The sequence below is a fragment of the Mya arenaria genome, chromosome 15 (genome assembly GCF_026914265.1).
Source record: "Mya arenaria isolate MELC-2E11 chromosome 15, ASM2691426v1".
Taxonomy (NCBI): domain Eukaryota; kingdom Metazoa; phylum Mollusca; class Bivalvia; order Myida; family Myidae; genus Mya; species Mya arenaria.
In genome coordinates, this window is record NC_069136.1 from 47,998,170 (window position 1) to 48,019,632 (window position 21,463).

General features: G+C 34.4%; 1 protein-coding gene across 2 annotated transcripts; it reads left to right on the forward strand.

Moving 5' to 3' along the window:
* Positions 1–1,592: 1,592 nt before the first annotated feature.
* On the forward strand, positions 1,593–21,166 carry LOC128220331 (glutathione synthetase-like). Of its 2 annotated transcripts, XM_052928693.1 has the most exons (13): positions 1,593–1,675; positions 4,716–4,829; positions 6,172–6,355; positions 7,306–7,381; positions 7,896–8,041; positions 9,107–9,149; positions 13,592–13,665; positions 14,080–14,244; positions 14,791–14,860; positions 15,929–16,120; positions 17,041–17,122; positions 18,504–18,693; positions 19,309–21,166. In XM_052928693.1, exons 2-13 carry the CDS (start codon positions 4,745–4,747, stop codon positions 19,436–19,438), a joined length of 1,437 nt encoding a protein of 478 aa, XP_052784653.1. In that variant the 5' UTR covers positions 1,593–1,675; positions 4,716–4,744; the 3' UTR covers positions 19,439–21,166. The 2 variants fall into 2 exon arrangements, with proteins under 2 accessions (XP_052784653.1, XP_052784654.1); XM_052928694.1 differs by lacking the exon at positions 18,504–18,693.
* The last annotated feature ends 297 nt before the right edge of the window (positions 21,167–21,463 follow it).

Sequence of the window (21,463 nt, forward strand, 5' to 3'; positions counted from 1 at the left end):
TTAAACTGATTAAAAGGTGTGCTAGAGGGATATTCTTCGGGAAGGGAGTTCCATAGCACAGGCGCAGCATATCTGAATGTGTTCTTACCGTAGGTGGTAGTAGCAATACGGGGTACTTGCAAAATATTAGAGTATCTGAAACCTATGTTTGAGTTTCATTTAACAACAAGATTTTTAAGAAGAACAGGTGATATTTTGTTTACTATTCTATAAGTTTCAATAGCCATGGTACGTATCCTTCTGACATGAGGTGTTGGTAAATTTACTTTTGTTAACAAATCTTGATAGGGTGAGCAGAAGTCATTATAAACAAATCTAAGCGCCCTTTCCTGAAGTTTTTCCATTTTCCTAGTATTAGCTTCACCGCAAAAATGCCAAGTCATTGGACAAAAATTGAGATTTGACAGAATGAAGGTATGGAAGACAGTTAATCGGTTTAGCTTACTAAGATTATATCTGATTATCTTTAGGATGTTAAGCTGTTTAGCTTCGTTCTTGCATAAATTACCAATGTGGAGATCAAATTTAAGTTTGTTGTCAATATCAATCCCTAACAGTTTTACAGACTCTTCACATGTAATTTCAGTGTTACCAATGTAAAAGCTCGGATGTTTTAAATGGGTTTTATTACCAACAGCAATGGCTTGAAACTTGTCAGGATTTGCTTGCATTTTATTACAAGTAAACCAATCTATTAGGATTTTACTTTCATCCTGTAAAACGGATTTAACTTCATCAAAATTCTTGGAATGATAAGACAATGTCTTGTCGTCTGCATAGTTGTATAAGGTGCCTTTATGAATGAAGTAGAACATATCATTGATGAAAACATTGAATAGTAGGGGACCAAGTATAGATCCATGGGGAACACCTTTGCTTATTTCGGCCCAGGAACTTACTATTTTTCCAATTTTTATTTGTTGTTTACGGTTTGAAAGATATAACTGTAGAGGGGTGTTAGCAGACCCTGAAAAGCCGTAGGCTGACAATTTATCTAGTAAAATGTTATTACTGTCAATTATATTCGCTTCTTTTCTAAAAGAAAATCCGATTCCAGTTTGCTTTATTAGTGGAATTAAGCGTACCTTACCTCGGCACCCGGAATACTGCCACAAATGGGCCGTAATCCGGCGTACCTTATTGGGGGGGGGGGGGGGGTATGCTTGTAGCTGGTACACTGATAAAGCGGGTATCAATTCGGCGTTATTTACAGACCATGATTATGAGTAGGGAAAACAGCTAATAGTCATGATATATATTTATATATTTGCTTAAATAGAATTCAAGAAAAAAGACTGCTGGACACATTTTGATCGCAGTAAACAGAACTATGGAACTGTAAATAAATTTCTCTTTTTTTAAAGACTGTCACTGATGATATTTATTTAATTCATACTTTTCTTGTTTCATCTAGTGTTAATATAATAAACTCAATATGCTTCTAGAAGGCAGATTACCATGGATAATATTAGGCGGTTTAACGAGTACTACCATTGTTGAAACATTAGGTTTCAAAATTAAGTATACGTTAGCCTATATACGAATTACTTCCCTTTGTTTAAATTATTACCTATTAATAGTGGGTTACATCCCTTTTTTAGAAAGTTGCACCGATAAATATTTTTGTGACTTCTATCAAAATGTTATGATCTGTTTTTCTGATGAAACAATCCAGGTAATTACGATGGCATTTTGAAATTTTATCCGATTTTAACCCACACAATAAATTATCTTAATTTGTATTAACTGTGGTCAATGGTTTTGTTTTATTTTCTGTTTCGTACATGTTTGCCACATCCTAATGGACTTTGGCCCGAAGACAGACCTCCATGTGATTTTGATGCTATGACATGTTGGGATTTTTACGGAGCGAGATTTTGAACAGTATCGAAATTTATAATACAAGATTAAATACAAAAAAATGACTGAGTATGTGCATTACATTTATTTATTGCCCTAATAAACATACAAGATAAGAAATAACAGTTTAAAACATTATAAAACATCATGTCAACTCATGAATAGCATAAAGAATATTATATATCAGCAACAATCAAGAAAAACAAGACATTTTGAATTTACAGCACTAGAATGTTTTTAAACTCTACAATAGCAAACCCAACTCCCAGATTTTATCATTCATGAAATAATTTTAGCAACACACTCTAATAGTCTAAAATAATAGACGTGTTATACGGGATTCTTCCAATCCCTAACGTCTAAACGGGAATGTGCAAAAAACGGGGGTGTTTTAAAAATATTGAAATTGTTTTAAGTGAAGTATTTTATGGTTAAAATTGATCATAAAGAGTTATATTCATATTTTGCCATGTAAGTGAAATGTTATTTTGCACTAAACAAGCATTTAATGCATTAAAACAAGTTGTTTACCTTTCCAATAAAACGAAAGTTGACTGACACAGATAACAATTATGCGAATGGGAACAACTCGATACAATCGTAATAACTCGGCCTCCTCCGACAAAGCTTTGAGATAGACCTCGTTATACAATCGTAACAACTCGGCCATGGCCGAAATGTTCCGAGCGATTTAAAACTGTGCCCTGAAGCCTTGCAGGTGCCCTTCATGTATATATTGTTATGTTTTGACAGAATGAAATGAAGAAAAGCCGTCAAATTCATAATTGTAAGTTGGATAAAAAAATAATTGTGTACGGAACTAATATAAAATAACATTATCTGGTAATATTTCTTGTTTTTATGATATTTTGTAGACGCTATATGCTTTAACCTGGAATCCTGATCGGAACAACTACCCACTTTTGATACTAAACAATTTGTACGTGAAGGATTTGCCATATCAAAAATCTAAAAAAAATCTGTCAACGTACAATTATTTGGACTACACACTCTAAATACAACAATATTTTAACTTTTGTCATAGTTAGTTTTTGTATGACACATCTCTAAAAGTTTAAATCTAACTTATGTGTCAACATCTGTGTATAAGTTCCCAATCTTTTTAATTTAATCATGGACCTACATTATACTGGTTGACAGTACATTTCCGAACAGGACACAAATCCCGAACACCAGCTAAAACACACGTTTGTTTACTGTGACCAATTATTCAATGATCTGGAGTAATACAGAGGCTTGCCTTGGTCACATGTGTGAAGTTTCATCTTATTTTGTTGAGTATTTTTCTAAAAAGTACCATGCAATGTTTATACGCTTAAAAATCAAAATGAAGCACACGGGGAATGACGTCAGAGGGCGCACGCGCATCTTTAGGTTTTGCAGTTATGTTTACCTACTTTCAAGATATTTATAAATAGAAATCACGCTTTACATTTGAGTTGCATGTTTTGAAAAACATCGGAAACAATAAATAACTTTGCAGCTAAGTGTTTATTTGATATAGCATACTTATTAATTATAATTGTATGACCATGTATTTTCGCTTTTCAAGTGTTCGGTATTTTTGCCCTCCATAGCATAAATTTAAGGGTGATTTACTGTCTATAAAATAAATGATTTTCAACATAAAATTGATGAGATCGTGAATCGGTACTTTGACAGATGTTGTCACATTAACCAAAGATATTTCATACAATTTTAACTTACTACAACAAAAACTCTCCAAGATAACTGTGAAAAACCTCAAAAAGTGTTCGGATTTGTGACCTTAGCCAGATGTTTTAGCCAGATGTGCATGCGCCCTCTGATGTCATGCCCCGTGCGCTACATTTTGATCTTTAAGCGTATTAGAAATACGCTTAATTATCTAACATTAGTTTGATGATAATGGCTACCACAAATGTGCAAACCAAAGCTAACAGCACTGTAGGCAGAAAAAGCTGTTGTTCTCAAATCCTGATACTGTGTATCTTTAATTATCATGGATGCATCCTCAGCCTGGGGCATTAAAACTTGAGTCTTGCCCATACAATAACTTTATAACTGTTCTAGAAGTGTAAGTCATCTGTATCATTAGTTTAAAGTCATATTTGTAACAAATGTTTTTAATGCGTATGCCTTAAATAATTTTGAATTTTAACATGATGAAATGAAGAAATATCTACACTGCTTGACCAAGGGTGTTATATTTATAGTGATACATTATTCCAAATGAAGTAAATCATTGATGAATCTTGAATTTATTCATTGACTTAGTAAAGTTAATACTAGATCATTGAAAACATGTAACTGAATGGACATTTGGGTTTGTTATCATAAACTCGAAAAAATATCTGTATCAAAGCAAGCCAAGAATTTTTTTTCTTTACTTTTAAAACGCTTTTTTATAAAACATTACATATTATAGATTCACAGAGGCAAAACCATATACAGCTCAAGAAAGTGCTTAATTAATGATGTATAGGGGCCATATTCAATTAACATCTTAGTAACAATTTTCATCTTAGTGAAAAATTGCCTTTTTCTAATCTGAATTTTAAGAAAATGGACAATGTTTATTCACCAAAAATATGAAAATAAGCAAGAATATGGTCTTAACAATATATGCATATGAATAAATATTATGAAAAGTAGCAGGTATATAAAATAATTGTTGTCAAAAAAGTTACAAAATTTTTACTAAGATGAAAATATTCACCAAGATGCTTATTGAATACGGCACTAGGTCAAGTTACAAGATAACAGCAACCCCCCATTGAGAAAACTTGTCAGAATATTGAAATCTGTGGTTAAGGTCTATTTTATAATTTAATTTCTCAATTAAATGTTTACAGGTGAGGCTAGTTTCACACCATTGTTATTCATGATGGACTATCACAGTGATATGATTGCAGAGGATGTGGTTGGGGAGATGATTCGAAGGGTGACTGGAATGGCAATGCTGTATGGTGAGGCTTTTTATGATTTATACAAGTACAGGTTTGTGTCAGCACTGATGAATGTATTAGTGCATAATTTATTTAAGATACAATATGGAGTTTGAGCTTGTAATAGCCTTGGTATTGTCAGGGTTGTTTTTGTTGAAAAAGACAGGCCATTACTGGAAAGCCCATCCAGATATTCAGACAAAACCTGGTACTGTCATCTTGCCTGAGATCAAACGCACATGTGTGCCAAGTTATCCCCCTTGATAGTGTGGAGAAAGTTATGAAAAAGGTTTAACTTGGCCATAACCTTATAACCATTCAAGATATAATCATGGAACTTTGTTTTCATCTTACTCATGCCAAATGCACATGTGAAGCAAGGCCCATTACTCTGTCTTTACTATTTGTCCAGTTATGCCCCTTGATCTTTTGAAAAGTCATGCAAATTTACTTTGGCCATAATTAAACAACCATTCGTTAAATAATTTCAGGATATTCATGAAAGTTTGTATACACATTATTATGGCCAATCAGTGCAATTTTTTGTCAAGACCCATGACTCTTGCTTTTAAAAGTGCTGAGCAATGCCCCTTATTGCCTGAACAAAATTGATGAGCAACAGTGTTTGCTCTGAGATGCTTTTGTTAAATGTTAAAATAGAGAGTTTGAACAATTTAACATGTATTTTTTAATACGGTTGTCATATTTATAGATTTATTTTAATAGATGTGTATTGTACAAACTAGTATATTCCCTACAGTAACTTTCAACCTTTACTTAAAGTGAGATGTCCCTGTTGTTACAAAGAATTAGGGCACTTACTGTCACAACCATCACTGATACCAATACTTGAGGCCCAGATTACCTGAGGCCCTCATTTTTTTATTAGATAAGAAAAAAAAAATCTCAGGGGTATTTCTCTCTAAGCTTTTCGTTAGATGAGCCTATTTTCCTTATATGAGCCTTGTGCCCTAATGTACTCGCAGAAATCAGCATTTGCACCCTTCAATCTTCTTAGAATGAATTCATTAAGTTTCTTTGTTTTGTTTAAAAGCATAGTTACTATAGGATTAAAAATACTTACAAACTTAACATATCTGGCAAGTGAACGTGAACATTATTTCACTTATTTACATCTTTTGTCAAATTTATAATAGTTAATTAATCTTAACATCCCAAAACAATGTGCCCTTGTCTCTTTTCAGCACCCTTCCCTTTTTAAGCTCTGGCTTAAAAACCCTACTAAATATTTCCAAACACAGAGAAGCCAGTACAGAAACTGGCTACTACTATTATACATGTTAAATAAAATATGGCAAAACAGTCATGATCAACAGTCATCCATAGGAGAAGTTTATTTCAGGTGTCCAGAAGACTGTTACAAACTGGGAGTTTCCCGAGCAACAGGAGGCTATGCCATTCACACTGTTTCCCAGCCTGATGCCTGCTGAAGTGTTCACAAGGACCAGGCGTGTCCACATCATGTTCCAGACTCTCATATACAGAGTGGCAAACGACCATGAGTTCATGAAAAAATGTTTAAAGGAGTAAGTTCATATCGAGCCAGGTTGCGGTGAGCAAGACATAGCTGTCATAATGGTGGTTCTTTGTATGTGCATGCTTCAGTGCATCTGTCTGTCCAGACTGTACATTGTCCGGGCTGAATCTTGACCATGCATTACAAGATTCTCAAAAAACTCACCATGAAGGTTCACCATGACGAGGTCTGTACCTCAAAGGTCAAGGTTAGAGGTCTGAAGTTGAAATGATCCTTGTCCAGGCTGTATCTTGACCATGCATTATAGGGTTTTCAAAATATTTTGCCATGAAGGTTCAACATGATGAGGCGACATGACACGCACAAGACTCCGGAATGTACCTCAAAGATCAAGGTCACACTTTTAGATTTAATGCTGTGTGTAGTGTGGCAGGTTCCAGGTATTGTTCAACTCCATGTTATTCTATGTTGCAATTGCATTGAAGAGCTTTATATCTGTGTAAAAGGCTCTTTCTGAAGGCTCGACATGTGGCCATCTGTCATCTATTTTGAAGAAAAAAAGTTTAGATACACATGACATGTTCTATCATAGCCTAGGTGAACTTAGATCTGGGCCTAGACTTCAGAAACATTCAAGATATTTATAAAAAAACTTGATACACTGGTTCACAATGTTGCTAAATACACATTTTTAAGTTTCTAACGTCAGTCTACAGTGGCTAAAATACTTTCAGAGTTATAGGAAATTAGGCGAGGGATAATATACCCTTGTGGTGCTCATGTTAATTACACTGATGATGATATAATGAAAGAACATATATCCAGATGAGGTCTTTTTACATGTTTAGGTTTGATTGAGGCAACATGGTGTGAAATTTGAACATGTTGTACACCATTCTCTTGGTATAATCTTCTCTAGAAATTAGGACTGAACTATTTCTGGTCTTTGGAAAAATTAGGGTTTTTTTATGGGTCAATGTTGTGTTTACTTTTTTCTAGTGTGTTGCCGGTGGATGATTTTACCCAGGAATTTTGGAACATCTACAACACAGTGCGAGAGGAGGGTCCAGCACAGGTGTGTAGGTGTCTGTTAGCCTGCTATAGGTGCCTGCCTCTGATCCAAGTCATCATGAAGTTTGATCACTGAAAGGGGCGCTTAATTTAGGCCTTGTAATGGATATGGTACCATATGTAATACTTTAAAAATGATTTCCATTAGGTGATACATTGTTGCAAATAAGGCATTTTACCTTAGAAATATTGTCAGTCAGTATTTTCAAAAATTACGGGTAAACTTACCGCTACATTAAAACATGGATTAAATCACTGAACTGCATGGCTCTTAATTGATGTACAGAAAGGTCCATGCATATGCTTATGAATATGCATAATGTCTAATGTAAAATCTGTTGAGCTACGGTACATGTATAATGAATTAGTCAACTAAAATAGGACTGTGTATCTATATTTTTTCTAGATATCCTTGACCTTTATGCAACAATTTCATGATATAGCTAATGGTCAATTGATCACAAGGTCAAATGGTTAAGCACATTGAGTTTAACACAAATGCATAAATCCAATTTCAGGAAATAACGCTGACCTTGAGCCGTGATGACTTTATGATGGAGCCAAAGGCAGATGGATCTAAGGGTCAGGATGTGAAGCAGGTTGAGTTTAACACGTTTGCCTCTGGTGCTGGTGGGGTCATTGGTGCTATGAGAGATGTGCATCGGTAAGTCAACTGTATACAAAGAGCTGATTTCTAAAAAACAATGATTTCAAAATTTCAAATGTAACCTCTACAAGTATTTTGCTGAAAATCCAATTTAAAGCTGAGGGCTGTTCCATTAATAGGGTCCAAATTAGCATTTTTTTTTGCTAAATGATATACCATTTAAATAGCTCTGACTTCAAAAGGAGACTATTAAGCAGTAAATGCCAAACAAAAGCAAAACTGTGGGTTTGGCTTTCGGTATTTTAATATTTGAAATCTACTCCCTGAAAGCCAGCGAGCTTGATAAGAGATTTTAATATTTGTACAGGGTGTTTATTATCTTGTGAAGTTGTAAGGCTCTTGAGGATTGGACTCGCTCACAAGTGTAATTTTGGCATCAATTTTTTTCAGGCTTTGCAAAGATGTTTTTTTTACCTTATTTATTAACAAACACCAAACTACAAAGGGCAGATACAGAAATTGTAGTTTTTAACCTAAATTCATTCAATGTATAATATAATTTTTGATGTCTGGCCCCAATTTCTCGAAACTTCTTAAGTCCCTTATAACAGGATTAAGCTAAACTCACTATTTTTTGCTGTTTTATAAAATGCGTTATATTTACTACTTTAAGAGTGTTTAGAAAGTATATAAGAAAAATCTGTATGCTAATGAGAAGAAACCATTTTCAATTTATCAAAATCCATTTTTAGTATGTATTTTGGCTAATTGAAATAAACGACTTAAGTCTGTTAAGCTTAAGAAGTTTCGAGAAATTGGGGCCTGACTTATAACCTGAGTCCCTTCAAGTCTTGACTATTTAAAATGTTTGGATGAGTTTAAAGATTTCGGGTGAATATTCTTGTTTACACAGGTAAGTACAAGTACACGGCAACACAACGCCAGCTCCACCACTTATCGGTGGTGCAAAGAAAATGAGCTGTGGACACTTACGCAGTACAGATGAGTGGTGGAGCTGGTGTTAAGTGGCCCTGAAGTATACAAATTTGATTTGAATATTGTTTATTTATAATTCTGTTCCATTTAAATCCTCTGATGTATTTTGATCATTTGATTCCACAGGTACAGCCTTAATGTAGCAGGATTTCCTTTTAAGGAAGATCAGGTTTGATAACTGTGACCTTATGCATCCATGAAAGCTCCTAGATTAAAGGGACTTGCTCTCATTGTAGAAAGTCAGAGATCATATCAAATTATTGTGTAAAATGTGATAATGGGGCTTGTTTCAATAATAAACATCTTCAAAAAGTCAAACTACAGCTCTATTTGAAATTAAATGTTTAGAAATGTGACAAAAACAGTAACTCTATTTAAATTGATTTATTTTATGCACCAGTCCATTGTAACCTCCACTCCCCCCCCCCACTCCCCAGGTCTAGGGGTATACTGGATGTAGAGTGGGAAATTGGCCATATGCTTTAACCTTTCTGGTGGCCCCACAGTGCCGAGTGAATATGATGTTTTTGTTTTTCGTGCAGAAAAATAGCGGGGAATGGGCCTTACCTAGCATGTCCCCGGGGTGCGGGGGCATTTGGTGGGGATTTTACCAGCAATTTTTACCAGCCGGGCGGGAACTTTAACTGAGATTGGCTGGACCGAATGTCAAAGTCCTGGCTATTCCCCGGACCTGGGGGCCATGGTTAAAATTGACTGGTGCATTAGGTTAAGATTTCCAAAATTAGTTTTTACATACAATTGTGAACAAGTCCTTTTAATGCTTGCCCGCTAGTTTTATATCCGTTGATCTTGGATTTTTAAAAAAGAAAGGTTAGTTGTGCCTTATACATTTACTTGAATAATGTTAATTTCTATAAGCAAAATTTAAGTGCATGTTTTTGACACAGACAGCATCCAAATTCATCAATAAACAATCCCACTTCTTGATTTAATTTCGTTTTTAATATCACTGCTATGGCAATTGCATGTACGATACTTACCAAATAGGAACAGTATGTTTAGAACTGTATTATGGTCAGGGAGAGTTGTGTTCCTTCCAGATTATGTTAATGTTTCAAAGTAGCTATTTATCTGCTTGTCTGATCAAGTTTTCTTTCCTATCGATAATCAATATTTGTAACCAGATATGTCTGAAATTGTTTTTGTCAGTATTTGGTCAAAAGTGACTTTCAAACATCATTTCTGGATCAAACAGTGCAAAATAGTCCATAGTCTTCTGCATCATTGGAGTCTTCAGGTCAAATTCTAGTGATTATAATGGACCATGTTTTAATTCAGATAAAAGCCCTTTATACATGTAGTATAATGCTTGGATGATTGGCAACTTGTATTTTTATCATCTTTACAAACATTTCAAAATAAAATGATAATATTTTTTTTGGAGAACTATGGTAGCATAGAGGTGACATACGTTTTTATCTTATATCTCATTTAAAAAAGAGTTATGTATCTCATTTAAACTATTTACAAGTACAAGATGTAACTCGTAAAACAACTCAGTTACTTACTTATACGTTACATACCCATCATGTTCAAACAAATTATGTATCTTGTTAAAATGACTAAGTAACTCGTTAAAATAACTTAACATCTTTTTAAAATCACTTTATTTATCGTTTGAGCAAATATTTTTTTTTAAAACGACTTATGTATTGACATATTGGCCAATTAGAAACATGTAATAACTCCAATTCGCGACATTGTAAACAATTGGCCGAGACAAGAAAACATCCTCTTCAATGTATATGCACAGATATTATGCAATTCTCATTGACCAGTAATGTAATTTTAAGAAAACAACAACTTTGTTTAGGTAAGCTTCTAAGTTGTTTATTGAGATGTGTTAGTCGCTTTATGGATTTACTCAGTTGTTTTAACGAGATACTTTAAAGTAATTTTAATGAGATGCATAATTATGTTGTTTTAATGAATTACTAAATCGTTTTAACTGGTTACTAAGTTTTTTTAACAAGATACATCAGTCGTTTTAATGAAATAAAAAAGAACATGTATGACACCTCAATGCTGCTGTAAATAACTGGGTTTTTTTACAATTTTTTTATAATTCTTTGTCCAATGAATGCTTAAAACTTTACTCAGTAAATACTGGGTGTGATAAAACTAACATGTATGTAGCTCTGTTTGAAAAGAAAAAAAAGTTTAGGTATTGTGATTGCCTTGGTGTCTACGTCATCGTAGTGCAAAATCTTTAACCCAGGCAATTTTAAACTAAAAAATGTCCAAGATATTCAAATACAATTTGGTACATATGTTGCCAGCAACTTTAGCACACATGTACCCTTGACCTTGGTTGAAAACAAATAAGTAGAATAACTTCTCATTGTACAGAATGTTGCCATGATAAATACTTACTGTTGACAATAGTTCATTGAAAGACATTCAAAAGGATCGTTATAGTTATATGCGACTTGGATTACATTTCCATTGTATATTTCAATCATTGTTTTATCATTTAAACACCTAAGAAATGTATAATTAAGGCAAACAAACTGGATTAAGCAAATATCAGATAATTGTTTGTTTCTGTGTAGGATTGCAATGTGTTTCACCTGAAGTGATTGTCAAAATTTATATTTCGCGAGTGGTGTTCACAAGGTGAAAGAAAAATGGAATGAAACATGGCTGCGGCGGAAAACATGATTTATGCTTGTTGCTGTTAATATTCTATGCTTCAGTACAGATGTGTAAATGTAAAACATTATTAGCCTCCAGGAAGCATGGCTTGTGTGTTTGTTTCAATTTCAGAGTTAACATAAATGTTTAATGTAAATGTTTTATGTTTATAATATCCCACACAACAATGTTTGGGTTGGTATAATTTAGGAGTGAGCTTGTCGGTCAGTCAGTTGGTCATTCAGTCAGTTGGTCTGCAGACTGGATGGTCAGTCAATGAGAAGGCTTTTTCTCCCACCTCAAATAAGTAGATCCAATAAATTGACCATGTTAGAAATTCTTATCTTGCCCATGGGCAAAGATAATACAAGTACCTGTATGGAACTCCTTTTTAATAGTAATCACATTGTAATTACCTCCCTTGTTGAAGAACGTTGTCTGTAGCATCATAGAAACCTTGTCTTGTGGCAATATTTAGAATGCTTATAAAAAAATTCTCGCTTAAATATCGTCATAAAACAGTTTTCACGCAACTTTCAAGAAATAATGCTTCACCCTCCTCAGAACTATTTAAAGACCGATTTGACTATTAACATAATCTGAATCACAGCGTGAATATCAAGTGAAAAAGCATCTACCATAGCCGCTCATGTAAGATAGGTTCATCCCAATGCTTGCGTAGGGTGTTTTGCCAAAACACCCTGCGCTCAGGTTGGGATGAACCTATCTTACACTCTCGGACAGGGAAGATACTTATAGTCCAGAGTGAGCTTGTCTCCATTATTGTATAAAACTAGGACAAGTTGTCCACAGGTTATCTATTGGCCAGTATGTTTATTCAAATTATTATATTGGTAATAGTAAGTCTTGGATAAGTCTTGACCAATCAATTGTGTTTATGGATAACTTTGACCAAACCAAAGAGATAACGGATTAACCGGTTTCATTCAATTGACTGCTGTCAGTCTGTAGGTTTTGTCCATAGGGTAACTCATGAAAAGATTGACCTCTTTAAACAAGTTTTAGTACAAATATTTTAACAACATAAAATACATGCCGGTTTGATTTTGATGGAGTTATGGCCCCTTTTCAACTTATAATTTGTCTACATGTATCCCAACAAATACTTATGACAGTAATGCATGTACAATGGATTTTAATGATGGCCCCTTTTCAAAGAACTAGCTTATTCCTTTATCCATTATCAGCAGCCATGTGTTAAAGTATTCGTCTTTTGTTAAAAACACTTGTATTAATGTTAAATGTTAAGTTGAATTTTTTAACTTGTTAAAGGGTCTTTTCCTGCTTAACTAGCATGTCTGTATATATTCTTGTCAAATGTTGCAGTTGTTAACATTAAAATCTTTAATTCTTTGGAATTTTCATGAACATACCTTAGATCTGCGAACTACTTTTTGTTATACTGTTTTATCTGTACAAGTCTTGTTTTATTCAAATATATCATCAAAAAAACAATTCTGTTAAGTTATAAACAATTATTAATAAGTAATTAAAAATTATAATTATATGAAAAAAATCCATATCATATATATTCTCTTTTTTATGCATTTTTAAAAACAAACCAATTGATCAAAATTGCAATATTTCTTGAAAGCTTCCCTGAGTGGAGTTTTATCAGAAAACTTTTGCGATGAACGAGGATGACATTTAAATTGTTATGGTGCGGGTATGGTTTTTGACCGGTTATTGAAACTTTCATCTAGAATTCTATTTTACTGAAAAGTCCTCTATTGAGTATATTTGTTGTAAGAGAATTATTGTAAAAATATAGTCCCAGTTACACTAAAAATATATTGATTAAAAAAAACCAACTCCCTGGGATATTCATTCTCTGCCAAGTGACTGAAGGGGATGGGTTCAAATTTGGGGGGATGTTGCATATATGCATCTCTATATATCAATTATTTATTTGTTACATGTATGTTTTGTTTCCAGTTGCCAGAGAATTGCCCCAGCAAGGGTCTTGCTAAAGGTCTGGTAAAGGCGTGGCAGTTGTATGGAAATGATAGGTAATTATAGCCTTTATTATAAGGTGCATTCTGTCAGACCTTTTATCCAGATTGTGAAAATAGCAATGTGGATCTGACAATGTCATTAAACCTGTTATATTGAGAGCCATCTTGCAGTGTCTAAGATACTAAATATGACCATATTTTGGGCTTTTTAATGCCCCCCAGAGGGCATCATATATAAAGTAGCAGACCATCTATCCTTCTGTCCATCAGTAACCATGGTTTCCAATCAGTAACTAAAGAATGGTTGGGCCCAGGAACCACATACATGGAAGTCAGGTTGAATTGGTCATGACCAGCAATTTTGATTGTGAGATCAGAATGTTAAAGGTAAAGTAGTGCCCTTTCAAAGGTATGTTTGTACAGGCTAACATGGCAGGTACCATTTACATTTATTCATTTACATTTCAGGGCAGTTGTGCTATTTGTTGTTGGCATCCCTGAGCCAAACAGCCCGGACCAGCGATGGCTGGAGAGACATATGTTTGAGAGTGAGCCTAGAGCCCGGGTTATTTACAGAACGTTTGACCAGCTGATACAAGCTAGCAAGCTCGGGGAAAATAAGGAACTACTAGTGTGAGAGTTGTCAATGATTGTAATGAAATTGGGCAAATTGGTCAGAATTTTGTTAAGATTAACGTAACAATGTTGTTAACAAGATTCTTGTTAACTTTCAACTATTTACTGCTGTTGAAGTTTACTGGATACACTTATTATCTGCAGTATACCTGAGAAAATTTGAGGCAGCTGTACTTGTTTTATTTAGATATAGGAGTACTTCATCAAATAGTTCATGTAAGTTAACAATGACCCTTTATCATATTTTTTAACTTTTAAAAGTTCCCATTATTTTTCTTTGTAAGAGATTTCGTAGACATTTTTCAATTATGAACAAATCATTTTTACCTTATCTATTCACAGAGAAAAACATAGCCTTAAAGATTTTGGCAATGACGGAGTCACACTTTAATCTAGGTCTTGACTTGATAATTTTAAGATAATGTCATTCATCCACTTACAATATGACATAGTTGAGAGCAGCATTACGGTAGTAACATTTGTAGACTTTTATGACATCTGTCTCAGTTGAAAATCAGCAAAAGATGCAAACTCTTGTTTTAGAGATGACTATGAGGTTGCAGTGGTGTACTACAGATATGGCTACTCCCCAAAACACTATCCAACAAGGAAGGTAAGCATATCTTCAGATATGGCTACTCCCCAAGACACTATCCAACAAGGAAGGTAAGCATATCTTCAGATATGGCTACTCCCCAAAACACTATCCAACAAGGAAGGTAAGCATATCTTCATATATGGCTACTTCCCAAAACACAATCAAACAAGGAAGGTAAGCATATCTTCAAATATGGCTACTTCCCAAAACACTATCAAACAAGGAAGGTAAGCATATCTTCAGATATGGCTACTCCCCAAAACACTATCCAACAAGGAAGGTAAGCATATCTTCATATATGGCTACTTCCCAAAACACTATCAAACAAGGAAGGTAAGCATATCTTCAAATATGGCTACTTCCCAAAACACTATCAAACAAGGAAGGTAAGCATATCTTCAGATATGGCTTCTCCCCAAAACACTATCCAACAAGGAAGGTAAACATATCTTCAGATATGGTTACTTCCCAAAACACAATCTTACAAGGAAGGTAAGCATATCTCTAGATATGGCTACTCCCCAAAACACTATCCAACAAGGAAGGTAAACATATCTTCAGATATGGTTACTTCCCAAAACACAATCTTACAAGGAAGGTAAGCATATCTCTAGATATGGCTACTCCCTATAACACTATCCAACAAGGAAGGTAAGCATATCTTCAGATATTGCTACTCCCCAAAACACTTTTAACAAGGAAGAGAGCACATCTTCAGATATGGCTACTCCCCAAGACACTTTCAAACAAGGAAGGTAAGCATATCTTCAGATATGGCTACTCCCCAAAACACTATCCAACAAGGAAGGTAGGCATGTGACCTTCCAAAAAACACTTTCCATCATGGAAGGTAAGCAGATATTTAGATATGACTACTCTCTAAAACGTATGCTAGCTTAATGTTTAATTTTGATGACTGTAAAGCAGATTTATTTAGAGGGCTTGTTTTGTCTTCCTTTGTTTGTCCCTCTCTGCCATCCCTTCATCATATTAAACCTTAAGCACAAATATTATTTTTGCCAATCATAAATTTCACATTCCTGTTTAGTTGTCTACATTTTATAATAATGGCTGCGTTTACAGGAGTATGACCTTCGACTCAAAATGGAGCGTTCCCGCGCCATCAAATGTCCCTCGATGGCATCCCACCTGGCTGGATGTAAGAAGATACAGCAAGTCCTGGCTGAGCCCAGAGTGCTGGAGAGGTTTATTTCCGACCCTGTGACTGTGGCGGAGATCAGATCTGTATTTGTGGGGCTGTATAGACTCAACCAGGTGTGTGAAGTTTGAGATCAATTTTTGATAATATAAATATCAAAAACAAATATCAGAAGAGCACCTTGCATTGGCAATAGTGTTTAATTGGTCAGAAGATTATTTTTTCCCATTTGCCGACCGACTATAATATTTAGCGCCTGACCCTTATTTTTTTTAGACAACTGGATAATTTTTTATGACCATTTTATTTCCACTTTTTTACTATGTTTATCTTTTTGGTAATTTGTGAAACAAATTATCACATTACATCAATCAAATCGTTGAGCAAGTGTGGTCTAATGTGTTGTGGGGGAAACCGGTGCACCTGAAGAAAAACCCACTTATCAAGGGGGATTGCTTACAGAATGTTATCTTCTCTTTGATTTATTACAAAAAGTCATGTTTTACCTGGTTTGTTATTTGCTACGCTATCTCCGCAAAGGAAGAGTATTTACTTGGCATGTTATCTCAGACTGATAAACCATTTAAATTTGATGAGAATTATAATACCAATCAAGCAATTCAATCGATTAATAGGGCCTTGTGGCAACTAAAGCAAAGCAAAAAAATCAAGGTAAAATTCTTACATGAACCTGCGAAAATGAAATTGACAAAATGTGAAATTCTTACTTGGGACTGCGAAAAATGACATCGACCATGGAGAAATATTAATTTACCCTCAAGATATGGAGCCATCCAATGAATTTTATATGAACATAGAGTAAAAAAAAATTGGTCCTTTAAATCTGGTTCGATTGAGCCAACAAGGATATTAAGCCATGAGATGTCGAGCCAACGAGTTTCGACTGTATAAGTAATCAGCAAGCAATAACCTTTCTAAAAATACAACACTATAAAGGGTCACCGGGCATTGAAATTTGATAATGGCCACGGCACGATAAATTAACTAACTTGTCCACTACCCATTTGTATTACAGGATGGAAGTAGCTCCGCTGTGATAGAGAAAGCTCTGGCCAACCCAGACCAGTTTGTGATGAAACCACAGAGAGAGGGTGGAGGTGCTCACGTTTATAATATACTTTTTAACTTAAAAAATTCGAATAAACACCACAGATGTATGGTGCAAAAACTGCAGGAAAATAAACCAGCATCAAATCATTCAACTGACAAACACAATGTTTTATCAATAGATTTGCGAAACTGGAAGAAATGTTATAATTTGTTGGCAACAAAATTGGCGTCATCTTGAGTTATACTCAACAGCAAACCTTCCTTTTAATCCACTAAAATGCCACGAAGGAATGATGTGTCATGTGTGGCTAATAAGTTTAACAAAGATGAAACATGCCTTATACATGGCCGTGACATAGCTAATTGTCACTAGTATTCAAATTGGTTCTATTTAAAGTATCACAGTTTTTTAGCTCTAAAGGGCCAGAAGAGCTTATGCCATGGTACGGTGTCCCTGCGTCCGTGAACAATTACTTGTGAACGCAATGCACTCTTTAGTTTTGATTGTTTCTCAAAGATACACAGTAGTTTGATATCCATGAGAGATCAGTTACTTTCTTAAACCAGCTAGGTCCGGCTATGCTTGATTGGATTATGGCCCTTGAAATGCTGCAGCTCTAGCAAAGGTTATCTAAGGGAGACAACTTATACAGAGAGTTGTGTATTAGTGGTTCTCTCCCTTTGCCCTTTGTAAAACCTAAGGTTCACTAATAGCTTCCTTTTGCATAAAGGTTTCAATAAATTGCCTATAACAAGATGTACATGCTTTGGATAACAATAATACCCAAAAAGTCATGCCAGTAGAGCATAGGCCCTTGTGGGCCTCTTGTTATTGAAATATGCAGATAAATTCATTAAGAACAAGAAGAAAAAGAGCTAAAAGCAATATTGTTTTGAGTTCTTTTGATCAACATGCGCTAGAAAAGAGTTTCACTTGTACCATTTTTAATTATTTTTTTCATTTTCATTCAATCATTATTGTTGTTTGAGAATGGTAACCAGTAGACAGAGCTCTTACTGTGCAATTACTAGCATGAGGATAAATTACACTGATTCTAACTTCAATATACATATTAAACCTTGTTTTTGAAATTATACAATTCTTGCTTTGAGCTTGTGTATAGTTTATATAACTTGGCTTGTGGGTGCAGTTTCTTTTGCTTTAACCATTCCTAGTACAGGGAATCATGAAAAATACTTGATTGTTTATAGTCATGATACACTGTCATTAGAGTTACAAATGTTCATATTTATGAGATTGATTTTCTTTAACTGAATAGTAAATTATATCTTCGTGTGCTCAATATGTAAATGTTGAATTAATTAACAAGACTATTGCCTCGATAAATAATTCTAAGAAGAGTTTCATGCATAATACATTGATTTGTTTTAAATTAATCTGCGGATATATTGTTCATTGTTGTATAGGAAACAATCATTTTGGAGCTGAACTGAAGTCATTTCTTGAGAAAATCAAGAACACCCAAGAACTGTCATCCTGGATCTTAATGGACAGGATCCGAGTGGTGGAACATAGGAATCGATTAATCCGGGTTGGACTGGGGCCCGAGTGTAGGGATGTCTGTAGTGAGCTAGGAATATTTGGCGTTCATTTAAGGTACTTGGTATAAAAAATTGAATACCAGTAATTATCTAATGTAGTTATTAGAAACAGAAAGAAGAATGCAGCTTAAGTAAGTTATTAAAGAGTTTAGCAATTTGCTAAAAAAATACACCTTACGCCAGTTATTTGGGGATTGACAATGTCACAAACATATGGCTTAAGCCAGTTTTAATTTGGTATTGACAATCTTACAAGAATAAAGGTTTAGCCTGTTATTTTGGGGTTGAAGATGTAACAAAAAAATGGCTTAGGTCAGTTTTTCGGATATGACAATATTACAAGAATTACAGCTTAAAGCTGTGATTTTGGGTTTAAAAAAACAGTTTACCCCAGTTCTTTCAGGGATTTGCAATTGTAAAGAAATATTGCTTAAGGCGGCCATTTTGGTAATTTGATTCAGGTAATGTCACAAGAATACAGCTTCAGCTAGTTATTAGGTGATTGACAATGTTAGAAGCATACTGCTTAAGACAATTGTTGGGCAATTGGCGATGTTATTAAAACCACTTGTACAAATATACATGCAGCATGGGGATATTGATTAACTTTAAAAATAGAACAAAACATTGCATATCAAGTATTACAGGAATTCATGCTACATGTTTTCAGTACTCCAGGAGAAGAACTGGAGAACTTTGAGTGTGGATGGTTATTACGGACCAAACCGGTAGAAGCCAACGAGGGCGGACTGTTCAGCGGATTTTCCTGTCTAGACTCCCCGTTCTTCGTGGATGTTTGATGGCATGGTTCAGTGAAAGGGCCATGATTAAGTCTGAGTTCAGACTCAGTTACTAAACTGCATATCTTTATTTCATTGTAACTTTCTCTTTAGTTGAGTTTTGGTGAAAAAAATGCCAAATTTCATAACTATTTTCAAAAAAAAAAATGGAATTTTCTTAGTCTAGTCTTGGACTTGAGGCTGTTTGTAATCATGAGTCCGATAATCATGCATATTAACTTTTTTAAGCAACAGCGACTGATTATCATAATAATCTGAAAGAGACTTACTCACCAATTTTATTCGGGCATCATTCTTTTTAAATTTTGTTTAAGATTGAATTATTTCTCTTATTTTTATGATCAAACAACAGTTACCAACTGGCATTTACTCATTCTACAGATTTTTTTAATTTAAGCCTTTAACGATTCAATTTTTAATAGTGTTATTAAAGCTTTTTTGAAAATAAATAAATTTGTGTCACATTTTTCAATAACTGTTAAAAGCAGAGCTTTCATCTGAACTATTGTTGATGTTTTATCATTGTGAAATGCATTTTATTCCCATTTCAAACGAATGTTTGTTCTTGATAACCTATAGAGTAAAATATAAACAAATACATTAAAGCTGTAAAAGTGGCTAGAATGGTGGATAACGTGTAGGCAAATCACACTAACTGATGTATCGACATGCTTTATGTTCTCCTTTTGAAGAGTCACCACTTAAAGAAGAAATTGTGAAAAGACAATTATGATCTGTGGAGTATGGTTTAAAAAAGATTTTTGAGTTAAATTGTTCGCCCGTAATTTTTTTCAAGAATTTGACTTGAAGATGCAGAAGTAAATTTTATTGATATTTGAATGAGAAATTATATCTTAACACATCATTAAGTGTGTCTGTCCAGATTGAACCTTGTCCGGCTGTTGACTATGCATTATTGGATATCCAAAAATTTACTATAATGAGTTGGTGCTTCACATGCAAGTCCAAGGTCTGTACCCCTAAGGTCGTGTTCACACTTGAGTTCTTGTGATAGTACTGGTCTGAACTGAACCATGTGCTGTCTGTATCTTGAATGTTCACCATGATGAGGCAGCATGTTGCACAAGACACAGTTATCTCCCCTCTATCTGATTTTTTTTTTATTATTGGTGCTTGTCCTTCACTTCATTTTTCACTTCATGTACATCTTGCTTTAAATGATAATCAGAATTTCTTGAGCTGTGTGGTAATATGAGATAGGAAGATTTATTGAAAACATGCATTTGTACTTGGGTAATTATATCCAAGGTATGCTTTATTGTCTTAATTTCACAACATGGGCAGGGAGGTTTGTCAAATTCCCTAGCTGAGTGTCATTCTAGTCATGAAGTCCTGGAGGATATTAAATATACTTGTAAGTGGTGTAGCTGCATCTATGGAGATCTGTTTGGAATCAGCTGTTGCCAAAACCCACTTATTGCTGCCTTCACCCCGAGGTTAACATTTCAGCCTCTTCAGTGTTATTGACTGATACTATTTTCAGCATACATTCATTAATTCATGCTTTTATGACCAGTGAAATATACCTTGTGTTCTAAAGATGTCATTCCTGCCAACTCTGTTGACTAGCATAATTGAAATAGGCATTATTTTATTTAAGAATTTGTTGTTTTTTATATACATTGTATAATCGGGTTCTGCATTAAACAGTGTTTATTTAAAATACTTGCATGCTTTTACTATATGCCATAAATATTCAGAAATGTTTATTCTTTATTTATTTATAATACCCCTTACACAGTAAAAGGTGTGTTGTTCAGTCAGTAGACCATGTCTCGTCCACATACCAACTTGACAATGGTTTGATTTACTATCATGAAACTAGTAGTAGGTTGCCTTTGACCTCTAGATGAACATCAATTGTTTTTAGGGTCTGTATGTCAAAGGTTAATGGAAACTTTGTCCTGACAATAACTCCTTTATAGTACATGACGCTTATCTTTTTTGAGGGAAAGTAGGTCAATGTTCATACAGATGTTGTCTGCACTTTACATCAACAAGGGT